Here is a 27258-nt window from a genome sequence, read left to right on the forward strand (position 1 = left end):
TTTGGAAAACTTCATTCTCACCCTTATTTGTCCTCAAAGCTGTGGTTTATTGTCCCGTTGAAACACTATTCCCACTTTAGGAAATGGTAGGTATAATTTTATTTAGAAGTTTGCATCTAACAAAAATGGAGTATTTGTCTTGGTGAAATTCTTGTCAAAACAGGATTACAGACACTGATCTCCAAATGAGAAAATGAGTATTGTTAACTCAGTAGTGGATTTCTTAAGCCTTTTGAGATAGTCTTTTCCCAGTACCTGTCTGTGGAATCCTGAGGGCCGAGGAGCAGTTGAATGAACAGCAGAGGGTGCAATTTTTATCTGTGTTGACTTTCTTGGAAAGAATGCTATCTATCAGGACTTTGGATGACCCCTTGATGCTGCTGAATCCTGAATCATTTGTCTACAACTCCCACTTCACACTAGGTCTGTACCTCTAGTTTCCTTGAGAAGTTTCCACTTGGCTATCCTATAATTTAGTCCTTCAACAAACATTTATTGAACATCTACTATGTGACAGGCACCATAATAGGTGTTGGGAATGATTGTTTCTCATTAGTGAGTCCTTGCTATGGGCTGGACGCGAGGATAGGAAGGGGGTTAGTGTGAACTCTGGAATTATATCACCTGGACCAAATCCTTTCACTACTACTGGTGTGTGACTTTGGGCAAGTCACTTAACTTCCCTGTGCTTTGGTCTCCTTCACTGTGAAGTGGGATTGTGGGGCGCCTGGGTGGTGCAGTCTGTTAAGCATCTGACTCTTGGTTTCGGCTCTGGTCATGATCTTAGGGTGGTGAGATTGAGCGCCGCATCAGGCTCTGTGCTCAGCGCAGAGAGGGCTGGAGATTCTCTCTCCCTCTGTGCAACCCCCTTCCCCAGGGCACTCTCTCTCAAATAAATCTTTTTAAAAAATACAGTGGGATTGTGATGGTAGCAACCTCACAGTGTTGTTGCAAACACATGGAAAGTATTTGAAAGTGTCTAGTTCATGTTAGGGAGTCCGTAAATGTTATTAATAACATTTTACATGCCTTTTACATGCACTCGGTCATTTAATCAGCCACCCCCTAGGGTGGTACCAATACTGCCCCTATTTTGGGGACCTGGGTGTCGCCTAAGTGTCTGCCTTGGGCTCTGGTCATGATCCCAGGGTACTGGGATGAGTCCCGCATCCGGCTCGCTCTCAGCGGGGAGTCTGCTTCTCCCTCTGCCCCTCCCCCCACTTGTGCTCTCTCTCTCTCTCTCTCTCAAAAGTAAATAAATAAAATCTTGTCCCTATTTTACAGATAATAAGGAACTCGCCCAAGGTCACAGAGCTATTAAATTGCTAAACATAGCTCAGGTCATGATCCTGGAGTCCCAGGATGCAGTCCCCCGTCAGGCTCCCTGCTCAACAGGGAGTCTGGTTCTCCCTCTGACCCTCCCCCCTCTTTCTCTCTCTCTCTCATTCTCTCTCAAATAAATAAATAAAATCTTTAAAAAAAATTGCTAAACATAAAATCGGATTGAGTTTTCCCTGATCCCAAGTTCTGTTTTTAATCCCTATATTAAGCCTTCCAATGCTTAATGATAATATTAACACCTTTCTTCACCCAAATTCTCCACTCTTCAAGGACCCAACATCTTAGCACTGGATCTAAATCCTTCACTGGGCCTGAGTCAAGGGCACAATGGATTTGGGACAAAGGTCAAGAAACAGAACTCCTGGCTCTCAAAAGATATTCCCTCAACAGAAGGGATCTCTCTACTGCCCCCGAGAATCCCTTGTGGCTTGCTGTGTAGTCCGCTTGCCAAAGCGGGGATTCAGTCTGCAGAAGTGTTCGGTCTTTGTGCTCCTGGCCTCCTCTCGCCACTCTATCATGGTGTGATATGGAAGTACACACAGTTTAGATATTTGTTCCATTCATCGAATACATCTTTGTCCTGTTGTTTTTAGATTCAAGAAAACTTCTTTGCAAATGTTGATGGAAAACGTCCCAAGCCCCATCCATCGTGCCCTTGCCAACACCGACTGTAGCAAAACAGCCTGTGCATCTGCCATCTAGCTGTGTGGACTGGTGGTCTGGCAGCTGCGAGTGTGAGACTGGTGACCCGTGGGGCTCAGGAGGGAAGTCATGACTGAGCTGAGGGCCTGTGGTACAGATGGGGCTGAAAGGTGGGAGCAGGGACAGCTACAGGAGACGGATGGCTTCGCAATTTTTGAAGTGTTTTTTGAGAGCAAGAGAGAGAGCGCATGTGCGAGTGGGTGGGCGCAGAGGGAGCGAGAGAATCTGAAGCAGGCTACACGACGAGCGAGGAGTGCAGTGCGGGGCTCCATCTCACCACTCTGAGATCATGACCTGAGCTGAAATCAAGTCAGATGTTTAACTGACTGAGCCACCCAGGCACCCCCACTCAATTTCATTTTAGATACTGCTACTTAAGTACACAGGAAGACCCCTGGAAGCTTAAGTGGAAAAGAGCACAGAGCTGGGAATTAAGGGCTCTGCATTATAAAGGCAGACAGGGCAAGTGGTTAAGAGCAAGGGCTCTGGAGTTAGACTGGCTTGGCTTTGAATCTCAATTGCACCAAGGACTCTGAGACCTTGGGTAAGTGACTAAGTTTGCAGTGCCTTGGTTTCCTCATTTATAAAAAGAGAGTAATACCTCTAAGATTTTCTGGGGTTTAGGATGATACATGTTAAACCACTGAAGTTCCCGGCAAAGAGTAGGAAATTTCAGTTTTATGAGATCAGGCTCTGCTATGTTACCAGCTGTGTCATATCTGAAGAAAGACCTTTTCCTTCCACAGGTTTTGGTTTTATTTGTAAAAGGAGAATAAGCCTAGATGTTCTTGGATGTTTCTTGCAGTTCCATTGTTATCCATCACAGAGTTGCCACAATGAGCATATAACCCTGCCCTCTAGTGGTCTGTAGTTACTTCAAGATACCATAAACAATCCCTTGCACTGGTATCAAGACTTACCTACCATTTTCTTTGCCTCAGCAGGGGCTGTTGCCTCTGGTCCCTGGATTGCAGGGAGCAGCTTCCCTAAATTGCTTATGTCTCAGGGCATGATGCTTAGTACAGTTTTCCCTTAGTGCTCCTTTTAATGATTTTATTAGTATCGTCACAAGTTTGATGTCTATAGTTCATTGATAATGTAGCTGAATACAAATATTTTAAATAAGTAAATTACATAAGTGTGTCAAGTTTTAAAATGGCAACTTTGAGTGATCATGCATTTCCCATGCATTTGCATCTGCATCCCCAAACTGCACAACTCAATCTGTGCTTATCCTCATGGGTCTCGGTGTGTGCCTCAGCTAGGTCGGGGCAGGAGCTGTTACGCCTTTTTGCAGACCCAGATTTTCAAGAGCAACACTGTTGAACTCAGGCATTCCATGGAGCAAGCAAAGCAAAACCAGGTTTTGCTCTGGTTCAGGTAAAAATGCAAATACCGACTATTGCTTGTGTGAGTCACCTGATCCCCCAGGGCTTGGGCTAGCACAAAGGGTATTTTGATATCCCTGCATGAGGCCAGCAGGCAGCTTCTGTACCCATGTTTCCTCCCTGGGGGAAAATTCTAGAACTGAGATGCACAGTCTTCCAACATGCTGTCAGTGATATAGCTGGAACCAAGATGGGATTCGTAGTAACTTTTTTCATCAAAGGTATTAACAGTCCAAGCAACAACCTGAATGCCTTTGGCTGACCACTTCTTCAAGTAGTCCCTGGAGAAAGAGGAAAACCCCATCCTGTTAGAATAAGGACCAGTTGTTCCAGGCATCTATAATGGTCACTAAATATGGCATTCACTGAGTAGTAACAGTGCCCCAAAAGAGCCTCTTAACCGGGCCTCTGCGTGCAATCAGAGGGAATGTTCCAAAACCCAGCACCAGAACCTCTTCCACACTGTTCCAGCTTACAACACTTCAGTGACTTGCTAAAGACACCCTCCACCAAAAAAAAAAAAAAAAGGTCTTATTGGAGGCTGTACCTGGCTTATCCCCACCCTCTCTTTGGCCTCCTCTTATACTGTACTTCCCCTTTCCTTTCTGTATGACAGAATATGGATTTTCTTTCAATTCCTTGAAAGAATTAGGCTTTTTCCTGCCATAACACTTTTGCATGTGTTTCCCCTCTGACTTGGATCTCCACCCTCCCACCCCATTCCTACTCACCCTCCTAACCTTAGCTTAGTTGTCACCTCCTTGGGGATGTTTTCCCTAACTACCCTGATTAGGTCAAATTACATAGTATATATGTACACTGTTTTCTCTACGTAGCATTTATCTTAGTTGTAATTTTATATTTATTGGATTTTTAATTTGATTAGCAACTATCTCTTCTACTCGACTATAAATTCTGTGAGGGTGGACCATGGTTTTCTTTACCATAGCATCTTCAGCTTCTTAATATAAACTTTGCAATACTGTGGGCATACACCAAACATTGACTGACTTGAACACACGCATGCCTGAAATAATATGAAACTAGCAACTCTACTCAGCTAAAATACACAGCTATAAAATTGCCACAGTAAAGGTCAGAGATTGCTAGCAGGTAGGGAATGGAAAGTTTTCTTGGAAGCAATGGCGCAAAGTCTCTGTAGTGTAGAGCAGAGCAGGAAGAAAGGCAGGAGGGATAAAGTAGGCAGGCACTCACAGAATGTCTTCACTGTGGCTCTGCCCTGGATTCTATGTTGGTTTTCAAAGGGAGTCAGTCACAAGGACATGTAACCTCTCTTTCGTCAGATTTTGGAAGGTTTCTTTTTCTTTTTTTTTTTTAAAGATTTCATTTATTTATTTGACAGAGAGAGAGAGAGCACAGGCAGGGGGAGGCAGAGGGGCAGAGGGAGAGGGAGAAGCAGGCTCCCCGGTGAGCAGGGAGCCCGATGCAGAGCTTGATCCTAGGACCCTGAGATCATGACCTGAGCTGAAGGCAGACGCCCAATGGCTGAGCCACCGAGGCACCTCTATTTTTTTTTTTTTTTAGGTATATATATATTTTTAAGTGCACTAAAAACTAAGAACATTCGACCAACTTATTTTGGAAACAGGGAAATATGCCTGAACTCTTCCCACCTAAGAAGCTCGTGGCATTCCACCTTAATAAAGGTATGGTGGGCTTTGTGGGTGAAATCCAATCCAGGATGCCCACTGTTAATCCTTCCTTTCCAAGAAGAGCATTTCAGGAAATGTGTCAGGAAAAGATAAAAAAAACCTTCCAACTTACGGGGATACAAAATCCTTTTGTATGAGGAAAGCTGAAATTCCACACAGGTACCACAGGATATTATGCATACTCCAATCGAGCAAAATGTCCATTACTGCAAACATGGACTGTTTCCAGAAAACATCATAGCGTGGTTTCCCATCTCCTGTATGGCTAAGGCCCCAAGGTCTATGAGTTAAAGCCGTTACTACATTCTGATCTGTTTGTCTCATCTGAAAAGGAATTTTGGAAATTAAAATAAGTATCATATCTTAAGTCCAATACCTCTCATTTTTCTTTAGATTTAGCCAATGTTACTTACTCATTCTGATGAAGTGGCCATAATGGTGCCCTGGCCCCCATGTCTACTAAATAGACATAAATCCTTTGAGTAAATAATGTAATGGATGTAAAACATTTAATATACAGTATAAATAAGAACACTTCCTTCACGAAGTCCTTATCTTTAAAATGAGTAAACTACAATCTCAGGGTCAAATTTTCATAATGTCACAAGACAAACTTTCGGTTGGTTATCAATTTAAACTTTGGCCAGATATAAGTAATTAGAACTCAGTGAGGATGGAACTATGATCATTTCCAGATGGGCTGGTTAGCTTTTGATCCTTTCCAGAGAAAAATGACTGAGAAAGGCTTGTTGGGGGGCGGGGGGAGTGGGGTGAGAAGGAAGTGAGGAGAGCAGAGAGAGAAGTAGGGGCAGGGGTTGGGGAAGGACAAGGAGAAACAGGAATATGTGGATGTTTCACTCTATGCTCTGTGCTCCTCTGGACAATGTAGCAAACATTTTGAAGGCCTCTGTGCTCAAGTAAGATTGGGAAACACTGATCCAAATGTCTGAAAGCCCCATGACCCTATTCATCTCAATGACAGTTTATATGTGGATAGGTTCCACCCTTACTGTAAAATTTTAAATGCATACTCTTGTTGGTCACTGTTGAAGAATGCTACAGAACCAACACATTATCTTGGAAACTGGTAAGTAAAGGACAAGATTAGCATTTATTTGCCAAATGCATAACTAAATAGTAAATGACAGTTTCTTTCTTTATTTTTAAGTAGGCTCCACGCCCAATGTGGGGTTTGAACTCACAACCAGCCAGGCACCCCTAAATAATATATGAAGAAACGATAGAATTAAAATATTAAGATTTTGCAACCCCTAGTAAATTGAGAGCTGGCCACTGACGTTGCAAACAACAACACAACAACAAAAGAGTTAATCAGATGTTAAGTGTCTCCTGATGAAAAAAATACCCTCACCTATGAGATTATCTTGCCGAGAATAATTGAACCTCCACTAATCAAGCCTTTTGCTCTCACTACTGATTTATAGGAAATATATACAGAAAAAGAATGTGTTAAACTGTATCATGACATAGGAAGCAAAATCTGGACTTGGGTAAACTCTACAAAACAACCTGGTTTCTTCAATAAATACATCACAAGGGGGGGTAAAGGAGAACTTACAGGTTCTAAGATTTAAATTATAGTATGTAGTCTTTAGCTGGGTCCTGATTCAAATTAACAATTATGAAAAACAAAAACCCGTTTATATTTCTGAGACAAATAAAAATTTATATATTGACTAGATATTTCATGATCTTAAGGACTTAGTAATAGTTTTAGATGGGGTAATGACTGTATTGTGGCTATAGTTTTTTTTAAAAAAGGGAATCACTTTTTAAAGATACTTAACAATTTTTATGGATGAAATGATGTCTGGAATTTACTTCAAAATAACACTGGGGTAGATGAATGGAGGTATGGATGAAACAAGCTGGATCACAGTTAAACGGGGGCTTATTTTACTACCATCGACTTTTGTGCATATTTTAAATTCTCCATCATTAAGAGTTGTTTTTTAAAAGGTATATTCTATTACTTAGTGAGATGAAGAGCTACATAATTCTTTGTTCTGAGAATGTTTACTAATCTGAATGAGCCTGTAAACAATATAAAAGGAGCTTAAAGAGGAATCATGGTATTTTAAAATGTGGTATGAGTTCATTCTCATTTCTGAATTTCTCTTGTTAAAATAGGAATTTTTATTATTATTATTATGTTCAGTTAGCCACTATATAGTACATCATTAGTTTTTGATGTAGTGTTCAATGATTCATTAGTTATGTATAGCACCCAGTGCTCATCATAGCACGTGCCCTCCTTAATACCCATCACCCTGTTACCCCCTCCCCTCACACCCCTCCCCTCTGAAACCCTCAGTTTGTTTCCCAGGGTTCATAGTCTCTCATGGTTCATCTTCCTCTCTGATTTCTCCCCCTTCAGATTTCCCTCCCTTCCCCTATGGTCCTCCGTGCTATTGCTTATGTTCCACATATGAGTGAAACCATGTGATAATTGTCTTTCTCTGCTTGACTTACTTCAAAAGAGGAATTTCTTAACTGAAATTCAGTTCCATTTAACCGGCATCTATCTTATGCTTACTTGGCCCATTTCTATTATCACCATCAACTAACACAGTATTATGTACAATACAAATCCTGAATTTTACCTTATAGATAACTTCTGGCAAGAAAGAGCAGACGATGCTATTATTGTATAGTTGAGGAAACTCCTTATATATTTTCTTTAGAGCATCAGTAGCCTGCAAAGCATAGAGATTCATGTATTTAAATGTAAGAGTCCCAGCCAATAACTATTACATGCTAAGTACAACCCTATCAAAAAAATCAGAACTTTACTAATATATGGGGATGCTGAAAGGAGTATTGGAAGATTCCATCATCCATTTGGATCCTTCTTAAATTCACATCTACAGCAGATAGGGGGAAAGTGGGAGTACTGTTGCTTTACTATTCTGTTGAAAGGCTCATCCCTTTTGTCAGACTTTTTGGAAAGCACGGCAGGCGGCAGGCCAGTTGAGGCTGGAAGCAAAATTTTAAACCTTTTCCTTATAACCCAGTTTAGCCACTAGGAAAAGTCTTTTTATACCCACAACTCTATTATCCTCTGCCTTTCCTGGCAGAAGCATGAGCCAACCAGCCTGGGAACTACTAAGTGTAGATGTTCTCGGTCCAGGGGACTGAGAGGAAATGGCATTCATCACCAACATGGAGGCAGGAATAATGGGATAAGGGAGGAACTGGGAAGAGCTTCCCAAGGTGAAGAGAAGTTTCTTTTTGTAGTAGTCTCCAGTTAAATGAATGAAGAAGAAATGATTGAACTAAAATACTGACATTTTGTAACCTCTAGTGAATTAACAGATTTGGCCATTGAGCATCAACAGCAGCTAACAAGAGAGGTGACTAGGCATTTGGTGGAATGTAATGTCACTATATTATAATTCTTGAAATATCACTAAATTTTGGAAAGTCACACATACCTATAACCAAATGTAAGCAACAAAATGCATTCCAAAGAAGAAAAAAGGACATAGAAATTACTCATGTCCTGTCCCCCCTTCACTAATGTGACGGAGTGTGAGCTACAGAGCCAAAGCTGTTGTCTTGCTGTCTGAACTAACATAGGCCTTGTATCTGACTCTTCACCTACATTATTTATTTAATTCTTATAACAACACTGTGGACATTTGTTTTATTATTCCCACCCCGCCCCCTCCCCCATGAGGAAACTGAAGCACATCAAGGTTAAGGTTCACTGTAGTAAGTGAGAGAGTTTAATCAGTCTGTTGGACTCCAAAGCCCATAATCTTGGCTCCTGTGTTCTACTAGCTCCAATTTGCTACACTTGGTCCTTTACCCTACCATTCTGGTGAATTAGATCACTATGTTTAATGTTGCCCAAACCATCTGTGAGCACCCAACCAGAAAGCTCAAATAGCTGGATTAAAAAAATTTTTTTCCTTCTTTTTTCCCTTTATTCTAAGGATAAGCATGAAGGTCAGTACACCATGGGTGAGATGTAGGACCTATCAGGGATCCCAACGTGGGCAGTATCATCAACAAAACCTGAGATGCTCATTAAAAATACAAGTTCCTTGATCAAGTATCCTAGACATTTTCAGAATTTCTTCTCTATGTGATATGGCCCAGGAATTCGTACTTTTAATAGGTATTCCTGGTGATTCTGATGCAGACTGACTGGAAAACCTAGATGTATACAACTATACATCAGAATACCAGAATGTACCAGAATAATAAATGAGCCAGAGCATCATTCTCCTTTCTTCAAAAATGAGAGTTTCCTGTGCTCAAGTTAGAATATATACTTAGGCTCTTATTTCAGGTTTTAACAACTATTTCAACTACATCCCAGGATGAATAAAAAAAATTGACATCAGAATTCTCCACCAGTAGATGGCCATTACTGATTATAACTTGCAAGGGAGAAAAATACCTGTAAGTTGTCCAAATGCAGAAAAAAAGTATTTGTACTTGAAAAGCTGGTTATAAGTGAACAAATGTAATCTAAACCATATTTTCCCATTGATTTCCATTGGGAAATAATATATTTCCAATAATATATTTTTGTGAATAAAAGTATATGTTCTAAAATTTAAGCAAAATTTTATTTAGGAATGTCATACATATTTGAAAAAATTATAGTAATTTTACCATAAAAGTATAACTACTCAAATCATAGAATAACAAAACTATACATAAGGGATAGAAATCATACAGGAAGGATGACTCTAAGTAAAAGATAAATATCCTATTAGCTGTCAGAAACTTTATGTATGGGAGTTCTCTTTAAATTCAGTCCACAGTTGTCCATCTAAAACCATTAACTTATAGCCAGATGCAACTGGTCTTGTGTCTAACTCCTGAATTCTTTCTTATAAGGTCAGTTGAAGTGCCTCTTTATGGTTTATTTATTATTTTTTGTAAATACTACTTATGCAAGTAAGAAAAACCCAACTCTATTTTGTATTAGTTATAGAATATCAGGAGTTGTTCAAAGGTTCCATCAAAGGTTAAGAGTTCCATAATTTACTATTTCCTTAAAGATGTGATTTTTGCATTATAAACTTCTAATAAGCAAATATAATTTGTAAAAATAATTTAAGAATGAGAAGTAGCAAAATCTATAGTTGGTTTTGGAAATGACTAGCAATTAAATAAGAGGTCTTTTCAAAAAAGTGAAGTCTATGGTATAAACTGTACCATATTTGCATGGCCCTTGACATCAAAGAAGATTGTGAGGTTATAGTTTAGGCACTCTGCAACGGCTTCTCTCAGGGTAGGGATCTTTTCATCAGGGAAATCATTCCTATAAGAGAGGGAAAAGGAATAGTATATTGTAGGAAAGAGAAAAAAGATAAAAGTTTAGTGAACAGACGTTTGACAAATGTCTCCCAACCAACAGAAAAGAGTGTTTTCCCTAACTTCCTTTCTTTAAGCATACTGAAGTCTAAGGATAATTTACTTAATGTCCTTGAACCAGATCAGATATCCTTGACCAAAGAATAGCAACAACAACAAAACCACTCGATTTTTAAGAAATCGCTAGATTTATAATATAATTAGGAACTCTACTCACCAAAGGGCAGAGTACTTCTGGAGAACTTGAGACTTAAATTTAAGACTGTAATTGCCCTACTAGAACCTTATGCAGGAGAAATTCCTAGGAGTACATAAATCTGTTCACTGTATTGTTGTGCACTTAAGTGCAACTGTTCAAAATAAATGTTTATACATAATTCTCTGATAAAGAAAAGGAACGTTAAGTGCCCAACTTATAAGAAATCAGCTTTTCTCACATAATGAAATTTCATTCTATATGACTTAACTTATACTTACTCAACTATATAATTTCAAGTGTAATTCTTGGTATAAAAAAATATAAAGATAAAGATAATTTGAATAGTACAGGCAATTCTGCCAGCCATTCTATTCCATGACTATTCCTTGGGAGTGAGAGGTGAGACACTGACTTTGCTATTCCCTTGGCCAGTCTTAGTTTCTATGGCCCCCACTCAGGATGAGCATCTAACCATATTGAAGATAATTCTAGAGAAAATACCTATTTTTCCTACAACACGGTCCATAAACGCAAGCCAGTGGCTTCACCTGGTGTTCAAACAAAGAAAATGCAATAAGTTCCAATTGGAGGACAAAGACTGGCTATGTTAAAGACATTAAGATGGTATACTGACACCAATATTGCACTTGTTTCTTTTGAAATGAGAGAGGTGTTTAATTAGTCCTTCATGTCTCTTTTTCAATACAGATTAGAAGTAGTAAAAAAACAAAAACAAAACCTAGGTAGAATGATGCAGTGTAACATAGTAATTGGTAGCATTACCCAGAGGATGGTTCTCATTTGATTTTCCTTCTCTTTCTAGAGGTTTTTTATGTGTTTAAAATTTTTCACATACTCCTTTCTTTAAAATGCACTGGAGTATAAGGAAAAGTGAATGGTTATTTAGGTGTATTAATGAGGGAATGAGTAGTTTTTTATATATGCTCTGTTGTAGTTACACTAAATGAAAGTCCTAAAACAAATTAAGGTATTACTTAATGTGTGTATTAATAGGTTCAAGCCTATTAACATACAAAAGTCAATTAGCAAATCAAGACTTATAGCAATGCCTCAAAGGTGATTGTAAAACTTCTGTAAAAGGTGCCCCCCCGCCAAATCATTCAACTTCTTTAACTTGGAAACTTTATAAAATTATGGAATATGATCATGAAGAATTTAGCAAAGCCAATGGTCTTTTTTACTAAAGTTAATGGCCCCTTGTAATTTTAGACATTGAAGAGAATCCACAGTTTGGATTTTATTTAAGGGTAGCAGCTTACATGATAGACTCCAACATTTTCATACAGTGGTTTCTCTCCTCCACAGATTTCCAGAATCATTACAGGTAATTTTTGATGAGTCTGGCTAAAAGTTTATCAGTTTTGTTGATCTTTTCAAAGAATCAGCTTTTGGTTTCATTGATCTTTTCTATTGTTTTTTTAGTCTCTAGTTCATTTATTTCTGCACTGATCTTTATTATTTCCTTTTACTCACCTTGGGCTTTTTCTTTTCCTAGTTCTTTGGGTGTAAGGTTTGATTGTTTGAGATAGGCCTGTATTGCTAAAATTCCCTTTTAGAACTGCTTTTGTTGTATCCCAAAGATTTTGGATTATTGTATTCTCATCTGTCTCCATATATTTTTTTAATTTCTTCTTTGATTTCTTTGTGGACTCACTGGTTGTTTAGTAGCATGTCATTTAGCCTCTGTGTGTTTGTGTTTTTTTTTCCAGCTTTTTCTTGTGAGTGATTGCTACTTTCATACCGCTGTGGTAAGAAAAAATGCATGATATGATTTCAGTCTTTTTAAATTTATTGAGACTTGTTTTGTGGCCTAACATGTGATCTATCCTGGAGAATGCTCCATGTGCACTTGAAAGAATATATACTCTGTTGTTTTTGGATGTTATGTTCTCTATATATCTGTCATGCCCATCTGATCTAATGTGTCATTCAAAGACAGTTTCATTACTGATTTTCTGCCTGGATGATCTATTCACAATATCATGCCTTCTTAAAGGATTTTATGGGTGATGATGACCCTGAGCATTTTTTGCTTTAATTGTTGACTTTGAAGCTGACCTCTTAGCTGCAATGTCTCTGTAATATTAAAACTAGCATTTCCCTCGCAGATAACAGAACAATGAAATATCTGAGTATTGCAAAGAGCAATTCCAGCAGCTTACACTCAGAACTTTCAAGTGTTACCAATACTCTTTCTAGATTAAATTATAATTTCCTTTGGTTGACTTTTCTTTCAGGATCCTAGGAAAATAAAGTCTGAATCATCTGTTAGGGAGGACTATAACATGACCACTAGGTCAAACACTTAATACTCAAAGAGTATTGATCATTGTCGAGAGAATGATACAACATGAGTAACAGTGAGCATACATTTTTCAGTATTACAAAGAAGAGAGGGATTTAGATAATCATATTCCAAAGTATATTACCCAGTATACTCATTCCAACGTGTTTATAGCTGTTTATGGTGGGAATGGTGTGGGTTCTGTAGTCATACATCTTTGAGAAACATTAAAGGTAATAACTGATTGATGTGGACTGTTTATCCCTAAAGGGAACATCTAGAGTATAGTGCTTGATCTTAGTTGATCATAGAACTCTTTTCTTGTGGAATATCTTATAGGACTAATTCTGAGATACAGATATATCTATAAATCTCTTATATATAAAATTTATAGGATAGTACAAAGTAACTGTCTAATGTTACTAATGTTAGTGACTACACAGTGTATTGTCTTGAGAATAATTCCCAGGCCAAACCTGGCCACAGTGGGAAAAGATGAAAAACATCCATGCCATATTTCAGTTGTTCCTGGCACCCTGCTCATTACTTGGGAAACCTGTACATAGTTCAAAACAAAACACAACAAAACAATTCCCCTGGAGCAGAAGATGCCAGTGTCTTTAGAAAGTGCCAGTGTCTTTCTGTGATCCCCAACAGAAGATGAAAGGTACGTTTAAGTGACAATGAACCACTTACCTTAACCTGTGATTTGCTGCAGGATTAAGCTTCCTAATTTGTTCAAATGTCAAATCACACAATCGACCAGTGCCATCAGTCGTCCTATCGACTGTGTTATCGTGCATTAAGATAGGAATCCCGTCAGAAGTAAACTCAATGTCCAACTCCACACCTGTTGCTCCATTCTTAGCTGCCTTAACAAAAACATCAACAATATAAATAACAAGTGGCCACAGATGTCACTTTACAATCTACATGCTCAAGATGACCAACAGTGCTAGCTAAGTGGACAGTGTCTCTTACTGATTCCTTCTCCTCCTTATACCAAATAGCAACCCACCCAGTTTCTACTTTTCCTGATAACCTTACTTCAACCTGCACACTTAGGGATTCCTCAAACACTTTAAATTCCCCAGTCTTGGGCACCTGGGTGGCTCAGTCAGTTAAGCGGCTGCCTTCAGCTCAGGTCATGATCCCAGGGTCCTGGGATTGTGTCCTGCATCAGGCTCCCTGCTCAGTGGGGAGTCTGCTTCTCCTTCTACCCTTCCCCCCTGCTCATGATCTCTCTCTCACTCTCTCAAATAAATAATTTTTTTTAAAGATTTTTATTTATTTATTTGACATAGAGAGAGAGACAGCGATAGAGGGAACACAAGCGGGGGGTTGGGAGAGGGAGAAGTAGGCTCCCTGCTGAGCAGGGAGCCCGGTGCGGGGCTTGATCTCAGGACCCTGGGATCATGACCTGAGCCGAAGGCAGATGCTTAATGACTGAGCCACCCAGGCGCCCCATAAATAAATAAAATCTTAAAAAAAAAATAAATTTCCCACTCTTCCCATTCTCACAGTAGTATATGGGAAAATTTCTGGAACTTAAGTTTTCTCTGGTTGCTTTAACTCTATGGGCCATTAATGGCTTACAATTACAAATATTTAGACAAATTCCACTGATTACTACACTCTGTTTGGTACAGCATCTCTGATGATTCCCCAGTGTTTGATGATTAGCTGTATATGCACCACTTTGGCATAAACAAGAGGAGTCATGTTTTTGTTGGTTTAACTCCACCCTCTGTAACGGGAACACCAAGCCTGCTTCTAGGGGACACTACATTTTGTTTATATAAGCAGCACTGGCTGTTGGCCAACAAGCTGGTAAACATGATAAGGTATACTGGAATTTATCTAAAAAGAGAACTTGAGCATGTTCCTCTGAGACACATGACCCAACGTTTGCTTCCTTGGCTTCTTTGTCACAATGAAGACATGAAATGCTCATTATGATCAAGATTTTAAATTTAAAAAAATCTTAATTAGGCAAACACACACAGCAGTACATAGCAAAGAAGACTTAACAGATGTTAACATTTTGCCACATTTGCTTCAATCTCTTGCTGCCCTAAAACACAGTAATAGTTACTATTTACTGAGCCTTTTCTATATAGTCAGGCACTATTCTAAATGCTTTAAATATATTAACTCATTTGATTCCCACCACCCTTAGGTAGTATTAAGATTCTCATTTTCAGGTGAGGAAACAGGAATTAAGAGACTTGCTCCGGGCTGTACAAAGTATGACGTGGTAGAGGCTGCACTCTTAAGCACTATATATTTATTACTGACACTACAAGTACCGGGAGATTTCTCCCCCTTCCTCTCCATCTTAAAGTTGATGTGCATCATTCCTGTGTCATTCCCTTAGAAGGTCTTCATATATTCGCTACACACTTAAGTACCCAAGTACCCGGAAACAGCGTACAGCTCTGTACTAATGCACAGCAGGCATTCAATAATTGTTAGCCATTGTCATTTATTGTGTTCTTTTTAACACATTTTTAGTTTTAATACAGTCGAATTTATCAATCATGTCCTTTATGGGCATAGATTATTCTCTTTTATTTAAATCCTTCCCTACCCCCATTTATAAAGGTACAATACAACTCTTTTTTTCTTCTAAGCTTCAAAGTTTGATTTTCATATTATGACCAAGATTTCTTCCTCTAAAACCCCAAATCCATCACTCACTGGCTGTATCATCTAGTTACTTATCATACTCTAGGTTCAGTTTCATCATTTTTAAGATGATACTTTTCGGGGCATCTGGGTGGCTCAGTTGGTTAAGCGACTGACTCTGACCAACTCCTGATTTCAGCTCAGGTCATGACCTCACGGTTGTGGATCAAGCTCTGTGTCAGGCTCTGCCCTCAGAGCAGAGTCTGCTTGAGATTCTCCCTCTCCCTCTGCCCTTCTCCCTTTCTTAATGTGTGCACACACATATGCTTTCTCTAAATAAAATCTTAAAAAGAAAAGATGATACTTCTCTAATGATCTTAAGAGACGTAAGGATTTAGAAATAATGCATTTAAATTACCAAGCTTGGTGCCTGGCTCAAAGCTGGCACTCAGCATAAGCTATAATGATTCAAAAAAACCCATCTCAGTGAAAAAGTCATTAAAATAGTGCTCACATCTTACACTGGTTAAAAGGTGTATCTTTTTACAAGATTAAAATGTATCTTTTCTAAGTTAAAGACAGAATGATGCACTGGTAAATTAACATGGGTTTTATCATTTAAGACATACAACAAGGTCACATTTTCAGTATTCATAGTGCATCTCTCTCACTGTAACACAAATGTTATCCTTATTCCCTGAGGCCAGCACTATAATTGGTTCAATTATATTTGTATACAGTAGGGCCATCTCTATTTGGTTACAACACAAAAAATGACAGTGATAAGACACTAAATTTTAGCAAGATTACTAGAACTAATGAGTTCATTTATTTGTCTTTTCTGAGTAGTTTATTAAGGCCCCAAGCAAAAGCTTTATAAAAGAACCACCATATTAGAGTTTCTCAGACCATATCTTCTAATGACTGCATTCAACTTTCTTTACCGATACTTTTTTTTTTTTAAAGATTTTATTTATTTATTTGACAGAGACACAGTGAGAGAAGGAACACAAGCAGGGGGAGTGGGAGAGGGAGAAGCAGGCTTCCTGCTGAGCAGGGAGCCCGATGCAGGACTCGATCCCAAGACCCCGGGATCATGACCCGAGCCGAAGGCAGACGCCCAACGACTGAGCCACCCAGGCGCCCTCTTTACTGATACTTTTGTTATTCCAGTTATAGAGACAAAAAGATAAACTCCTGTATTAAATTCACATATTAGTATACAATTCACATTCATCTTTTAATTTAGAGAAATTCCTTATAATAGTATTTTTTCTTCTAAACATACAAATCTCATATAAACTGGTTTACAAAAATATTGTAATTTTATTAAAAATGAAAAATTTATTTAAAAACTATACTAATAGTTTATTTTTTTAAAGATTTTATGTATTTATTTGACAAAGAGAGAGATAGGGAGAGCACAAATAGGCAGAGAGGCAAGCAGAGGGTGAGGGAGAAGCAGGCTCCCGGCAGAGCAGGGAGCCGGATGCGGGGCTCAATCCCAGGACCCTGGGATCATGACCTGAGCCGAAGGCAGATGCTTAATGACTGAGCCACCCAGGCGCCCTAAAAACTATACTAATAGTTTAGTAATAGAATAGCACAGTGTAGTATCAATGCTTGCCTTGGGGCAGAGGTGTGAGTGGGGGGTTAACTCCAAAGAGCACAAAGGAACTTTCTGGGGTGATAGAAATGGATTAAGGTGATGGTTACCCAGGTATATATATTTATCAAAACTCATCAAACTGTACATTGAAAATGTCTGCCTTTTATTGATGTAAATTATACTTTGATAAAATTGATTTAAAAAGTATTTGCTTTAACAAATTTGTTATATTTATATGGCTTTTTAAATGTTTCACTGAAAAGTATCTTTTCAATATCCAACCTTATACAATAACTTCATACACAGAAAGAACTTAATTTGTGTTTACTGACAATGAAGAAAACCATAGATTCCACTATTAGAACACAGAATGGCACAATGTTTTTTGGTAGAGATTTTTCAATCTGACGAAGTTCAGAATCACAGCTTTCTTCTTCTTTTTAGCTTTGAGACTATTCACATACCATGTAATTTACGTTTAAAGAGTACAATTCAATGGGGTTTTTTTTGTTTTGTTTTTTAAAGATTTATTTGTTTTTTGTTTGTCTGACAGAGAGAGAGAGATCACAAGTAGGCAGATAGGCAGGCAGGCAGGCAGGCAGAGGGAGAGGGAGAAGCAGGCTCCCCACTGAGCACGGAGCCTGATGCCGGGCCCAATCCCAGGACGCTGGGATCGTGACCTGAGCTGAAGGCAGATGCTTAACCGACTAAGCCACCCAGGAGCCCCTGGTTTTTTAAAAATTAAATTCACAGAGCTCTGAAACCACCAACACAATCACTTTTAGAATGTTTTCATCACCTCAAAAAGAAATCCTGTGTCCTTTAACAGTCAATCCCCATTCCTGGCAACTACTAATCTACTTCTATCTCTATGGATTTGCTCATTCTGGACATTTTATTTAATAGAATTATATAACATGCAGTCTTCTGTGACTGGCTTTTTTTCTTTCACTTAGCATGTTTCTAAGGTTCATTCATGTTGTAACATGTACCAGGACTTCATTCCTTTTTCTTGCTGAATATTATTCCATTGTATGGCTATATCACATTTTACTTATCCATTCATCAGCTGATGGATATTTCTGTTGTTTCCACTTTGGCTATTAATAATGCTATGAACATTTCTGTACAAGTTTTTGCATGATGTATGTTTTCAATTCTTTTAGATATATGTATATATCTAGGAGTTTTATTGCTGGATCGAATGGTAACTCTGTGTTTAACCTTTTAAGGAACTGCCAGACAGTTTTTCCCACCAGCAGTGTATGAAAGTTCCAATTTCTCCACATCCTCGTCAACACCTGTTATTGTTTTCTGTTTATAGCTACCCTAATGGGAATTCCATTGTGGGTTTGATTTCCATTTCCCTGATGACTGATAATGTTGAGTATCTTTTCTTGTGCGTTTATTGGCTATTAGAACATCACATTCCTTCCAAAAAAAAACTTATTGAGTGCCTACTAGATATCAGGCAATGTTCTAAGCAGTGAGGAGAAAGTGGTGAACAAGAAAAAAAAGGATCATGGATCTTATATCTCACTAGGGAGAAACAGATTACAAACATGTTACATGTAAATTTTGATAGTGATAAATGTTTTGAAAAAGAAAATAAAGGGTAATGTGAAGGTTAAGGCCAGTGGGGGGGTCACTAGACAAGGCAGTCAAGGAAGGCCTCTCTAAGAATATGACATGTGAGCTGAGACCTTAATGGTTAAGGGAGCTAACCATATGAAGATCCAGGGGAAGAGTTTCCCAAGCAGAAGAAAGAGCAAGTATAATACAAAGACCACAATGTAGGATGGAGCCACAGAGAATGTTGATTGTCTACCCAAATCTATTCCCCTTCTTCTTCCCCACTAATAGAGACCTGTTCTTTTTTTTTTTTTAATGTTAATCACCATATATTACATCATTAGTTTTTGATGTAGTGTTCCATGATTCATTGTTTGTTCATAACACCCAGTGCTCCATGCAGAATGTGCCCTCTTTAATACCCATCACCAGGCTAACCCATCCCCCTACCCTCCTCCCCTCTAGAACCCTCAGTATGTTTTTCAGAGTCCATCGTCTCTCATGGTTCGTCTCCCCCTCTGACTTACTCTTACTGACTTCATTCTTCCTCTCCTGTTATCTTCTTCTTTTTCTTTTTTCTTAAAATATGTTGTTATTTGTTTCAGAGGTACAGATCTGTGATTCAACAGTCTTGCACAATTCACAGCGCTCACCATAGCACATACCCTACCCAATGTCTATCACCCAGCCAACCCATCCCTCCCACCCCCCACCACTCCAGTAACAATCAGTTTGTTTCCTGAGATTAAGAATTCCTCATATCAGTGAGGTCATATGATACATGTCTTTCTCTGATTGACTTATTTCACTAAGTATAACACCCTCTAGTTCCATCCACGTCGTTGCAAATGGCAAGATCTCATTCCTTTTGATGGCTGCATAATATTCCATTGTGTATATATACCACATCTTCTTTATCCATTCATCTGTCGATGACATCTTGGCTCTTTCCACAGTTTGGCTATTGTGGACATTGCTGCTATAAACATTGGGGTGCACGTACCCCTTCGGGTCCCTACATTTGTATCTTTGTGGTAAATACCCAGTAGTGCAATTGCTGGATCGAATGGTAGCTCTAATTTCAACTGTTTGAGGAACCTCCATACTGTTTTCCAGAGTGGTTGCACCAGTTTGCATTCCCACCAACAGTGTAGGAGGGTTCCCCTTTCTCCACATCCCCGCCAACATCTGTCGTTCCCTGACTTGTTAATTTTAGCCATTCTGACGGGTGTGAGGTGGTATCTCATGGAGGTTTTGATTTGGATTTCCCTGATGCCGAGCGATGTTGAGCACCTTTTCATGTGCCTGTTGGCCATTTGGATGTCTTCTTTGGAAAAATGTCTGTTCATGTCTTCTGCCCATTTCTTGATTGGATTATTTGTTCTTTGGGTGTTGAGTTTGATAAGTTCTTTATAGATTTTGGATACTAGCCCTTTATCTGATATGTCATTTGCAAATATTTTCTCCCATTCTGTCGGTTGTCTTTTGGTTTTGCGGACTGTTTCTTTTGCTGTGCAAAAGCTTTTTATCTTGATGAAATCCCAATAGTTCATTTTTGCCCTGGCTTCCCGTGCCTTTGGCGATGTTTCTAGGAAGAAGTTGCTGCAGCTGAGGTCGAAGAGGTTGCTACCTGTGTTCTCCTTTAGGATTTTGATGGACTCCTGTCTCACCAACAACATGTTTAGGTCTTTCAACCATTTGGAGTCTATTTTTGTGTGTGGTGTAAGGAAATGGTCCAGTTTCATTCTTCTGCATGTGGCTGTCCAATTTTCCCAAAACCATTTGTTGAAGAGACTTTTTTCCATTGGACATTCTTTCCTGCTTCGTCAAAGATGAGTTGACCATAGAGTTGAGGGTCCATTTCTGGGCTCTTGATTCTGTTCCAATGATCTATGTGTCTGTTTTTGTGCCAGTACCATACCGTCTTGATGATGACAGCTTTGTAATAGAGCGGGAAGTCCGGAATTGTGATGCCACCAGCTTTGCTTTTCTTTTTCAACATTCCTCTGGCTATTCGGGGTCTCTTCTGGTTCCATACAAATTTTAGGATTATTTGTTCCATTTCTTTGAAAAAAGTGGATGGTATTTTGATGGGGATTGCATTGAATGTGTAGATTGCTCTAGGTAGCACTGACATCGTCACAATGTTGGTTCTCCCAATCCATGAGCATGGAACGTTTTTCCATTTCTTTGTGTCTTCTTCAATTTCTTTCATGAATATTTTATAGTTTTCTGAGTACAGATCCTTTGCCTCTTTGGTTAAATTTATTCCTAGGTATCTAATGGTTTTGGGTGCAATTGTAAATGGGATCGACTCCTTGATTTGTCTCTCTTCTGTCTTGTTGTTGGTGTATAGGAATGCCACTGATTTCTGTACATTGATTTTATATCCTGCTACTTTACTGAATTCCTGTATGAGTTGTAGCAGTTTTGGGGTGGAGTCTTTTGGGTTTTCCACATACAGTATCATATCATCTGCAAAGAGTGAGAGTTTGACTTCCTCTTTGCCGATTTGGATGCCTTTGATTTCTTTTTGTTGTCTGATTGCTGTGGCTAGGACTTCTAATACTATGTTGAATAGCAGTGGTGAGAGTGGACATCCCTGCCGCGTTCCTGACCTTAGGGGAAAAGCTCTCAGCCTTTCCCCATTGAGAATGATATTCGCTGTAGGTTTTTCATAGATGGCTTTTATGATATTGAGGTATGTACCCTCTAACCCTATACTCTGAAGAGTTTTGATCAAGAAAGGATGCTGTACTTTGTCAAATGCTTTTTCTGCATCTGTTGAGAGGATCATATGATTCTTGTTCTTTCTATTGTTAATGTAGTGTATCACGTTGATTGATTTGCGGATGTTGAACCAGCCTTGCAGCCCAGGGATAAATCCCACTTGGTCGTGGTGAATAATCCTTTTAATGTACTGTTGGATCCTATTGGCTAGTATTTTGGTGAGAATTTTTGCATCCATGTTCATCAAGGATATTGGTCTGTAATTCTCCTTTTTGATGGGGTCTTTATCTGGTTTTGGGATCACGGTAATGCTGGCCTCATAAAATGAGTTTGGAAGTTTTCCTTCCATTTCTATTTTTTGGAACAGTTTCAGGAGAATAGGTATTAATTCTTCTTTAAATGTCTGATAGAATTCCCCTGGGAAGCCATCTGGCCCTGGGCTTTTGTTTCTTGGCAGATTTTTGATGACTGCTTCAAATTCCTTAGTGGTTATAGGTCTGTTTTGGTTTTCTATTTCTTCCTGGTTCAATTTTGGTAGTTGATACATCTCTAGGAATGCACCCATTTCTTCCAGGTTATCTAATTTGCTGGCATAGAGTTGCTCATAATATGTTCTTATCATTGTTTGTATTTCTTTGGTGTTGGTTGTGATCTCTCCTCTTTCATTCATGATTTTGTTGATTTGGGTCATTTCTCTTTTCTTCTTGATCAGTCTGGCCAGGGGTTTATCAATCCTGTGAATTCTTTCAAAGAAGCAGCTCCTAGTTTCGTTGATCTGTTCTACTGTTCTTTTGGTTTCTAGTTCATTGATTTCTGCTCTGATCTTTATTATTTCTCTTCTCCTGCTGGGTTTAGGCTTTCTTTGCTGTTCTTTCTCCAGCTCCTTTAGGTGTAGGGTTAGGTTGTGTATTTGAGACCTTTCTTGTTTCTTGAGAAAGGCTTGTATTGCTATATACTTTCCTCTCAGGACTGCCTTTGCTGTATCCCAAAGATTTTGAACAGTTTTCATTTTCATTGGTTCCCATGAATTTTTTTAATTCTTCTTTAATTTCCTGGTTGACCCCTTCATTCTTTAGTAGGATGCTCTTTAGCCTCCATGTATTTGAGTTCTTTCCGACTTTCCTCTTGTGATTGAGTTCTGGTTTCAAAGCATTGTGGTCTGAAAACATGCAGGGAATGATCCCAATCTTTTGGTACCGGTTGAGACCTGATTTGTGACCTAGGATGTGATCAATTCTGGAGAATGTTCCATGGGCACTAGAGAAGAATGTGTATTCCGTTGCTTTGGGATGGAATATTCTGAATATGTCTGTGAAGTCCATTTGGTCCAGGGTGTCATTTAAAGTCTTTATTTCCTTGTTGATCTTTTGCTTAGATGATCTGTCCATTTCAGTCAGGGGGGTGTTAAAGTCCCCCACTATTATTCTATTGTTGTCAATGTGTTTCTTTGCTTTTGTTATTAATTGCCTTATATAATTGGCTGCTCCCATGTTCGGGGCATAGATATTTACAATTGTTAGATCTTCTTGTTGGATAGACCCTTTAAGTAGGATATAGTGTCCTTCCTCATCTCTTATTACAGTCTTTGTTTTAAAATCTAATTTGTCTGCTAGAAGGATTGCCACCCCAGCTTTCTTTTGGTGTCCATTAGCATGGTAAATGGTTTTTCCACCCCCTCACTTTCAATCTGGGGGTGTCTTTGGGTCTAAAATGAGTCTCTTGCAGACAGCATATTGATGGGTCTTGTTTTTTAATCCAATCTAATAGCCTGTGTCTTTTGATTGGGGCATTGAGCCCATTTACATTCAGGGTAACTATTGAAAGGTATGAATTTAGTGCCATTGTATTGCCTGTAAGATGACTGTTAACTGTATGTTGTCTGTGTTCCTTTCTGATCTTTGCTGCTTTTAGGCTCTCTCTTTGCTTAGAGGACCCCTTTCAATATTTCTTGGAGGGCTGGTTTCGTGTTTGCAAATTCCTTTAGTTTTTGTTTGTTCTGGAAGCTTTTTATCTCTCCTTCTATTTTCAATGACAGCCTAGCTGGATATAGTATTCTTGGCTGCATATTTTTCTCGTTTAGTGCTCTGAAGATATCTTGCCAGTCCTTTCTGGCCTGCCAGGTCTCTGTGGATAGGTCTGTTGCCAATCTAATGTTTCTACCATTGTAGGTTACATATCTCTTCTCCCGAGCTGCTTTCAGGATTTTCTCTTTGTCTCTGAGACTCGTAAGTTTTACTATTAGATGTCGGGGTGTTGACCTATTATTATTGATTTTGAGAGGGGTTCTCTGTGCCTCCTGGATTTTGATGCGTGTTTCCTTCCTCACATTAGGGAAGTTCTCTGCTATAATTTGCTCCAATATACCTTCTGCCCCTCTCTCTCTCTCTTCTTCTTCTGGGATCCCAATTATTCTAATGTTGTTTCGCCTTATCGTATCACTTATCTCTCGAATTCTGCCCTTGTGATCCTGTAGTTGTTTATCTCTCTTTTTCTCAGTCTCTTTATTTTCCATCATTTGGTCTTCTATATCACTGATTCTCTCTTCTGCCTCATTTATCTTAGCAGTTAGTGCCCCCATTTTTGATTGCATCTCATCAATAGCCTTTTTGATTTCGACTTGGTTAGATTTTAGTTTTTATTTCTCCAGAAAGGGTTGCTCTAATAACTTCCACGCTTTTTTCAAGCCCAGCTAGTATCTTTAAAGTCATGATTCTGAACTCTAGGTCCGACATCGTACTAATGTCCGTATTGAGTAGGTCCCTGGCTGACGGTACTACCTCTTGTTCTTTTTGCTGAGGTGATTTTTTCGTCTTGTCATTTTGTCCAGAGGAGAATAGATGAATGAGAGAACAAAGTGCTAACAGGTTTACAACGTCCCCAGCAAATATACTGTATACAAATCAGAAAAGACCTGAAACCAGGGGAAAAGAAAGGGAAAGAAAGAAAAAAGAAAGAGGAAAAAAAAAAAAAGAAAAAAAGATAAAAACAAAAACAGAATACAAAAAAAGCAGAATATGATCAAATATGATCAGGCTAGTGCATAGATCAGTGCCACACACTAGATTTTGGGCGTATTTTGGTCTGTTAGAAAAAAGTGCCTCCTAAAATTTTAAAGGAAGAAAGACATATATGTACAAAATAAGGGTTGATACAATGAAGGGATGGAAGATGACTGTAACGATGAAAATTATAAAAGATTTTATAAAAGGACTTGATAAGAAGTTGTTTGAAAAAAGAAAGAAGATTTAAGATAAAAAAAAAGGAAAAGGGGAGAATGTGATCAGGCAGGAGACTAGAACAAAGCCATACACTAGTGATTTAGGGTATATTTTGATCTCTTAGAAGAAACTGTATCTCAAAATTTTAAAGAGAGAACAACTTATATATATATGCCAAAAATAAGGGTAACTACTATGAAGGGATAAAATATGAAAAATAATGTTTTTTTTTTTAAAAAAGGGATTGATAAGATGTTGGTTGAAAAAAGGAAAAAGAAAAATAAAAAAAAGTTAACAAAAATTAACTTTGATGAACTAATGAATCATGGTAAAAAAAAAAAAGCCATGAATTCTATGTGCAGTATTCCCCCAGCGCTGGAGTTCTCCCGTTCTCCTTGATCGGTAAACTTGGTCTTGGCTTGCTGGCTGTTCGTGCTGATCTTCTGGGGGAGGGGCCTGTTGCTGTGGTTTCCAAATGTCTTTGCCAGAGGCGGAATTGCCCCGCCCTTGTCAGTCCGGGCTAAGGAAGCTGCTCGGGTTTGCTCTCAGGAGCTTTTGTTCCCTGCAAGCTCTCGCTACAGCTTTGGAGGACCAGGGCAAAAATGGTGGCCTCCCAATCTCCACCCGGAGGAGCTGAGAACTCGGGGCCCCGCTCCTCAGTGCGCCCCCAGAGAAAAGCAGTCACTCCCGTCTCCCTGGGCTCCGGCCGCACTCCGTGCTCACCCGGCCTGTGACCGAGCGTTGCTATCTCTGGCACCCGACCCTGTGTGGAGTCTCTAAACCCAGCAGATCCCTGCAGTGCGTTCCCGCGCCGCTCCTCCCCGGGAAGGAAGGGGAGTCTCCCCAGCTCTGCCGCTTGTTGGGTCCCTGCTGGAGGAGTAGTGGCCCGACTGGGCCGCGGATCACTGTTTATGGCAACCCCAAGCTGAGAGCCCGCGCCTCGGCTCCGTCTCTGCAGCCGGCTTCCCCGCTCTGATACCTGGGAGCTCTGAGGCACTCAGGCACCCCCGGTCTTTCTGTGACCCCAAGGGTCCTGAGACCACACTGTCCCGGGAGGATTCCACCCCCTGCTTAGCCACTGCAGTGACGTCCCTTAGCCGAGCCAACTTCTAAAAGGTCCGATTTTGTGCTCCGCGTCTCTATCACTTGCCAGAAGCGGCTGGCGGAGGCCCCTCCCCCGCCGTCTATCCTCCCGAATATCGCCTTGGATTCACTTCTCCGCACGTCCTACCTTCCAGTAAGTGGTCGCTTCTCTGTTCAGAGAGTTGTTGCTACTCTCCTCTTCGATCTCCTGTTGAGTTCGTAAGTGTTCAGAATGGTTTGATCCCTATTCAGCCTCATTCCTGAGACCAGACGAAATCTAGGTCTCCTATTCCTCCGCCATCTTGCTCCGCCCCCCGAGACCTGTTCTTGCCCCTTTGTTCAGCTTTCTCTTATGTTCAGAGTTAAGTGAACTATTTCCAGCCCCTCTGTGTGTATGTGATGGAGACTTCTGGGAAAGACGTATGGAAGAGGGATTGAGACTGGATGGCGATGTTCGAGAATGTGATGCCTGGGGCTGCAATGGCCACGGGGCAACTACAACGAGGACTAGTAAATATGCTGCAGGTGGCAGAGCAGGTAGCGCAACAGAACCCGAGTCCTCCATGATTATAAACTGAACAGCTAAATAAACCATCCTGGGGGCGCCTGCATGGCGCAGTCGGTTAAGCGTCTGCCTTCAGCTCAGGTCATGATCCTGGGGTCCTGGGATTGAGTCTTGCATCAGGCTCCCTGCTCAGCGGGAAGCCTGCTTCTCCCTCTGCCTGTCACTCCCCCTGCTTGTGCTCTCTGTCAAATAAATAAATAAAATCTAAAAACAAACAAACAAAACAAAAACCCAAAAACCAACCTGGAAGTCACCTCTCTCCCACATTCTTGTTATGTGAGATATTAAGTCTCCTTATTGTTTGAGATATTTGTGGTTTTTTTTTAAAGATTTTTATTTATGTATTAGAGAGAGAGAGGCACAAGCAGGGGGAGTGGCAGAGGGAGAGGGAGAAGCAGGCTTCCCGCAGAGCAGGGAGCCTGATGTGGGACTCGATCCTCCGACTCCGGGATCATGACCTGAGCCGAAGGCAGACCCTTAACCAACTGAGCCACCCAGGCGTCCCATATTGTTTGAGATATGTGAAGTCTGAGTCTCTATTACATGAAGCCAAAAGCGTCCTAACAAGCACCCAGGGTGGTTGGAACAGGAGCAGGGGTTTTGAGAAGGGTATAAGATAGAATGTGTTTGCATTTTATTTAATTCCAATAGAGAACCACTGGAGGATTTTATTTTATTTTATTTTTATTTTATTTTATTATGTTATGTTAATCACCATACATTACATCATTAGTTTTTGATGTAGTGTTCCATGATTCATTGTTTGCGTATAACACCCAGTGCTCCATTCAATACACGCCCTCTTTAATACCCATCACCAGGCTAACCCATCCCCCCACCCCCTCCCCTCTAGAACCCTCAGTTTGTTTCTCAGAGTCCATAGTCTCTCA

The 27258-nt window shown here is 39.8% G+C and overlaps 1 protein-coding gene across 3 annotated transcripts in view; it reads right to left on the minus strand.

Annotated features, from left to right (window-relative positions):
* The window catches only part of GDE1 (glycerophosphodiester phosphodiesterase 1), a 40635-nt gene that overhangs the window by 9806 nt on the left and 3571 nt on the right, over positions 1–27258 (minus strand). The window contains exons 2-6 of one of the 3 annotated variants that reach the window (XM_027609894.1): positions 13660–13835; positions 10301–10406; positions 7729–7821; positions 5217–5428; positions 1377–3712 (exon numbers count right to left, since the gene is read on the minus strand). In XM_027609894.1, coding sequence (XP_027465695.1) covers positions 3565–3712; positions 5217–5428; positions 7729–7821; positions 10301–10406; positions 13660–13835 — 735 coding nt within the window. In that variant the 3' untranslated portion in view covers positions 1377–3564. Of the gene's footprint in view, positions 1–1376; positions 3713–5216; positions 5429–7728; positions 7822–10300; positions 10407–13659; positions 13836–27258 lie in introns of those variants that run through there. The other 2 variants (XM_027609896.2, XM_027609895.1) reach the window with 2 other exon arrangements.

Source organism: Zalophus californianus, chromosome 10, assembly GCF_009762305.2.
Source record: "Zalophus californianus isolate mZalCal1 chromosome 10, mZalCal1.pri.v2, whole genome shotgun sequence".
Taxonomy (NCBI): domain Eukaryota; kingdom Metazoa; phylum Chordata; class Mammalia; order Carnivora; family Otariidae; genus Zalophus; species Zalophus californianus.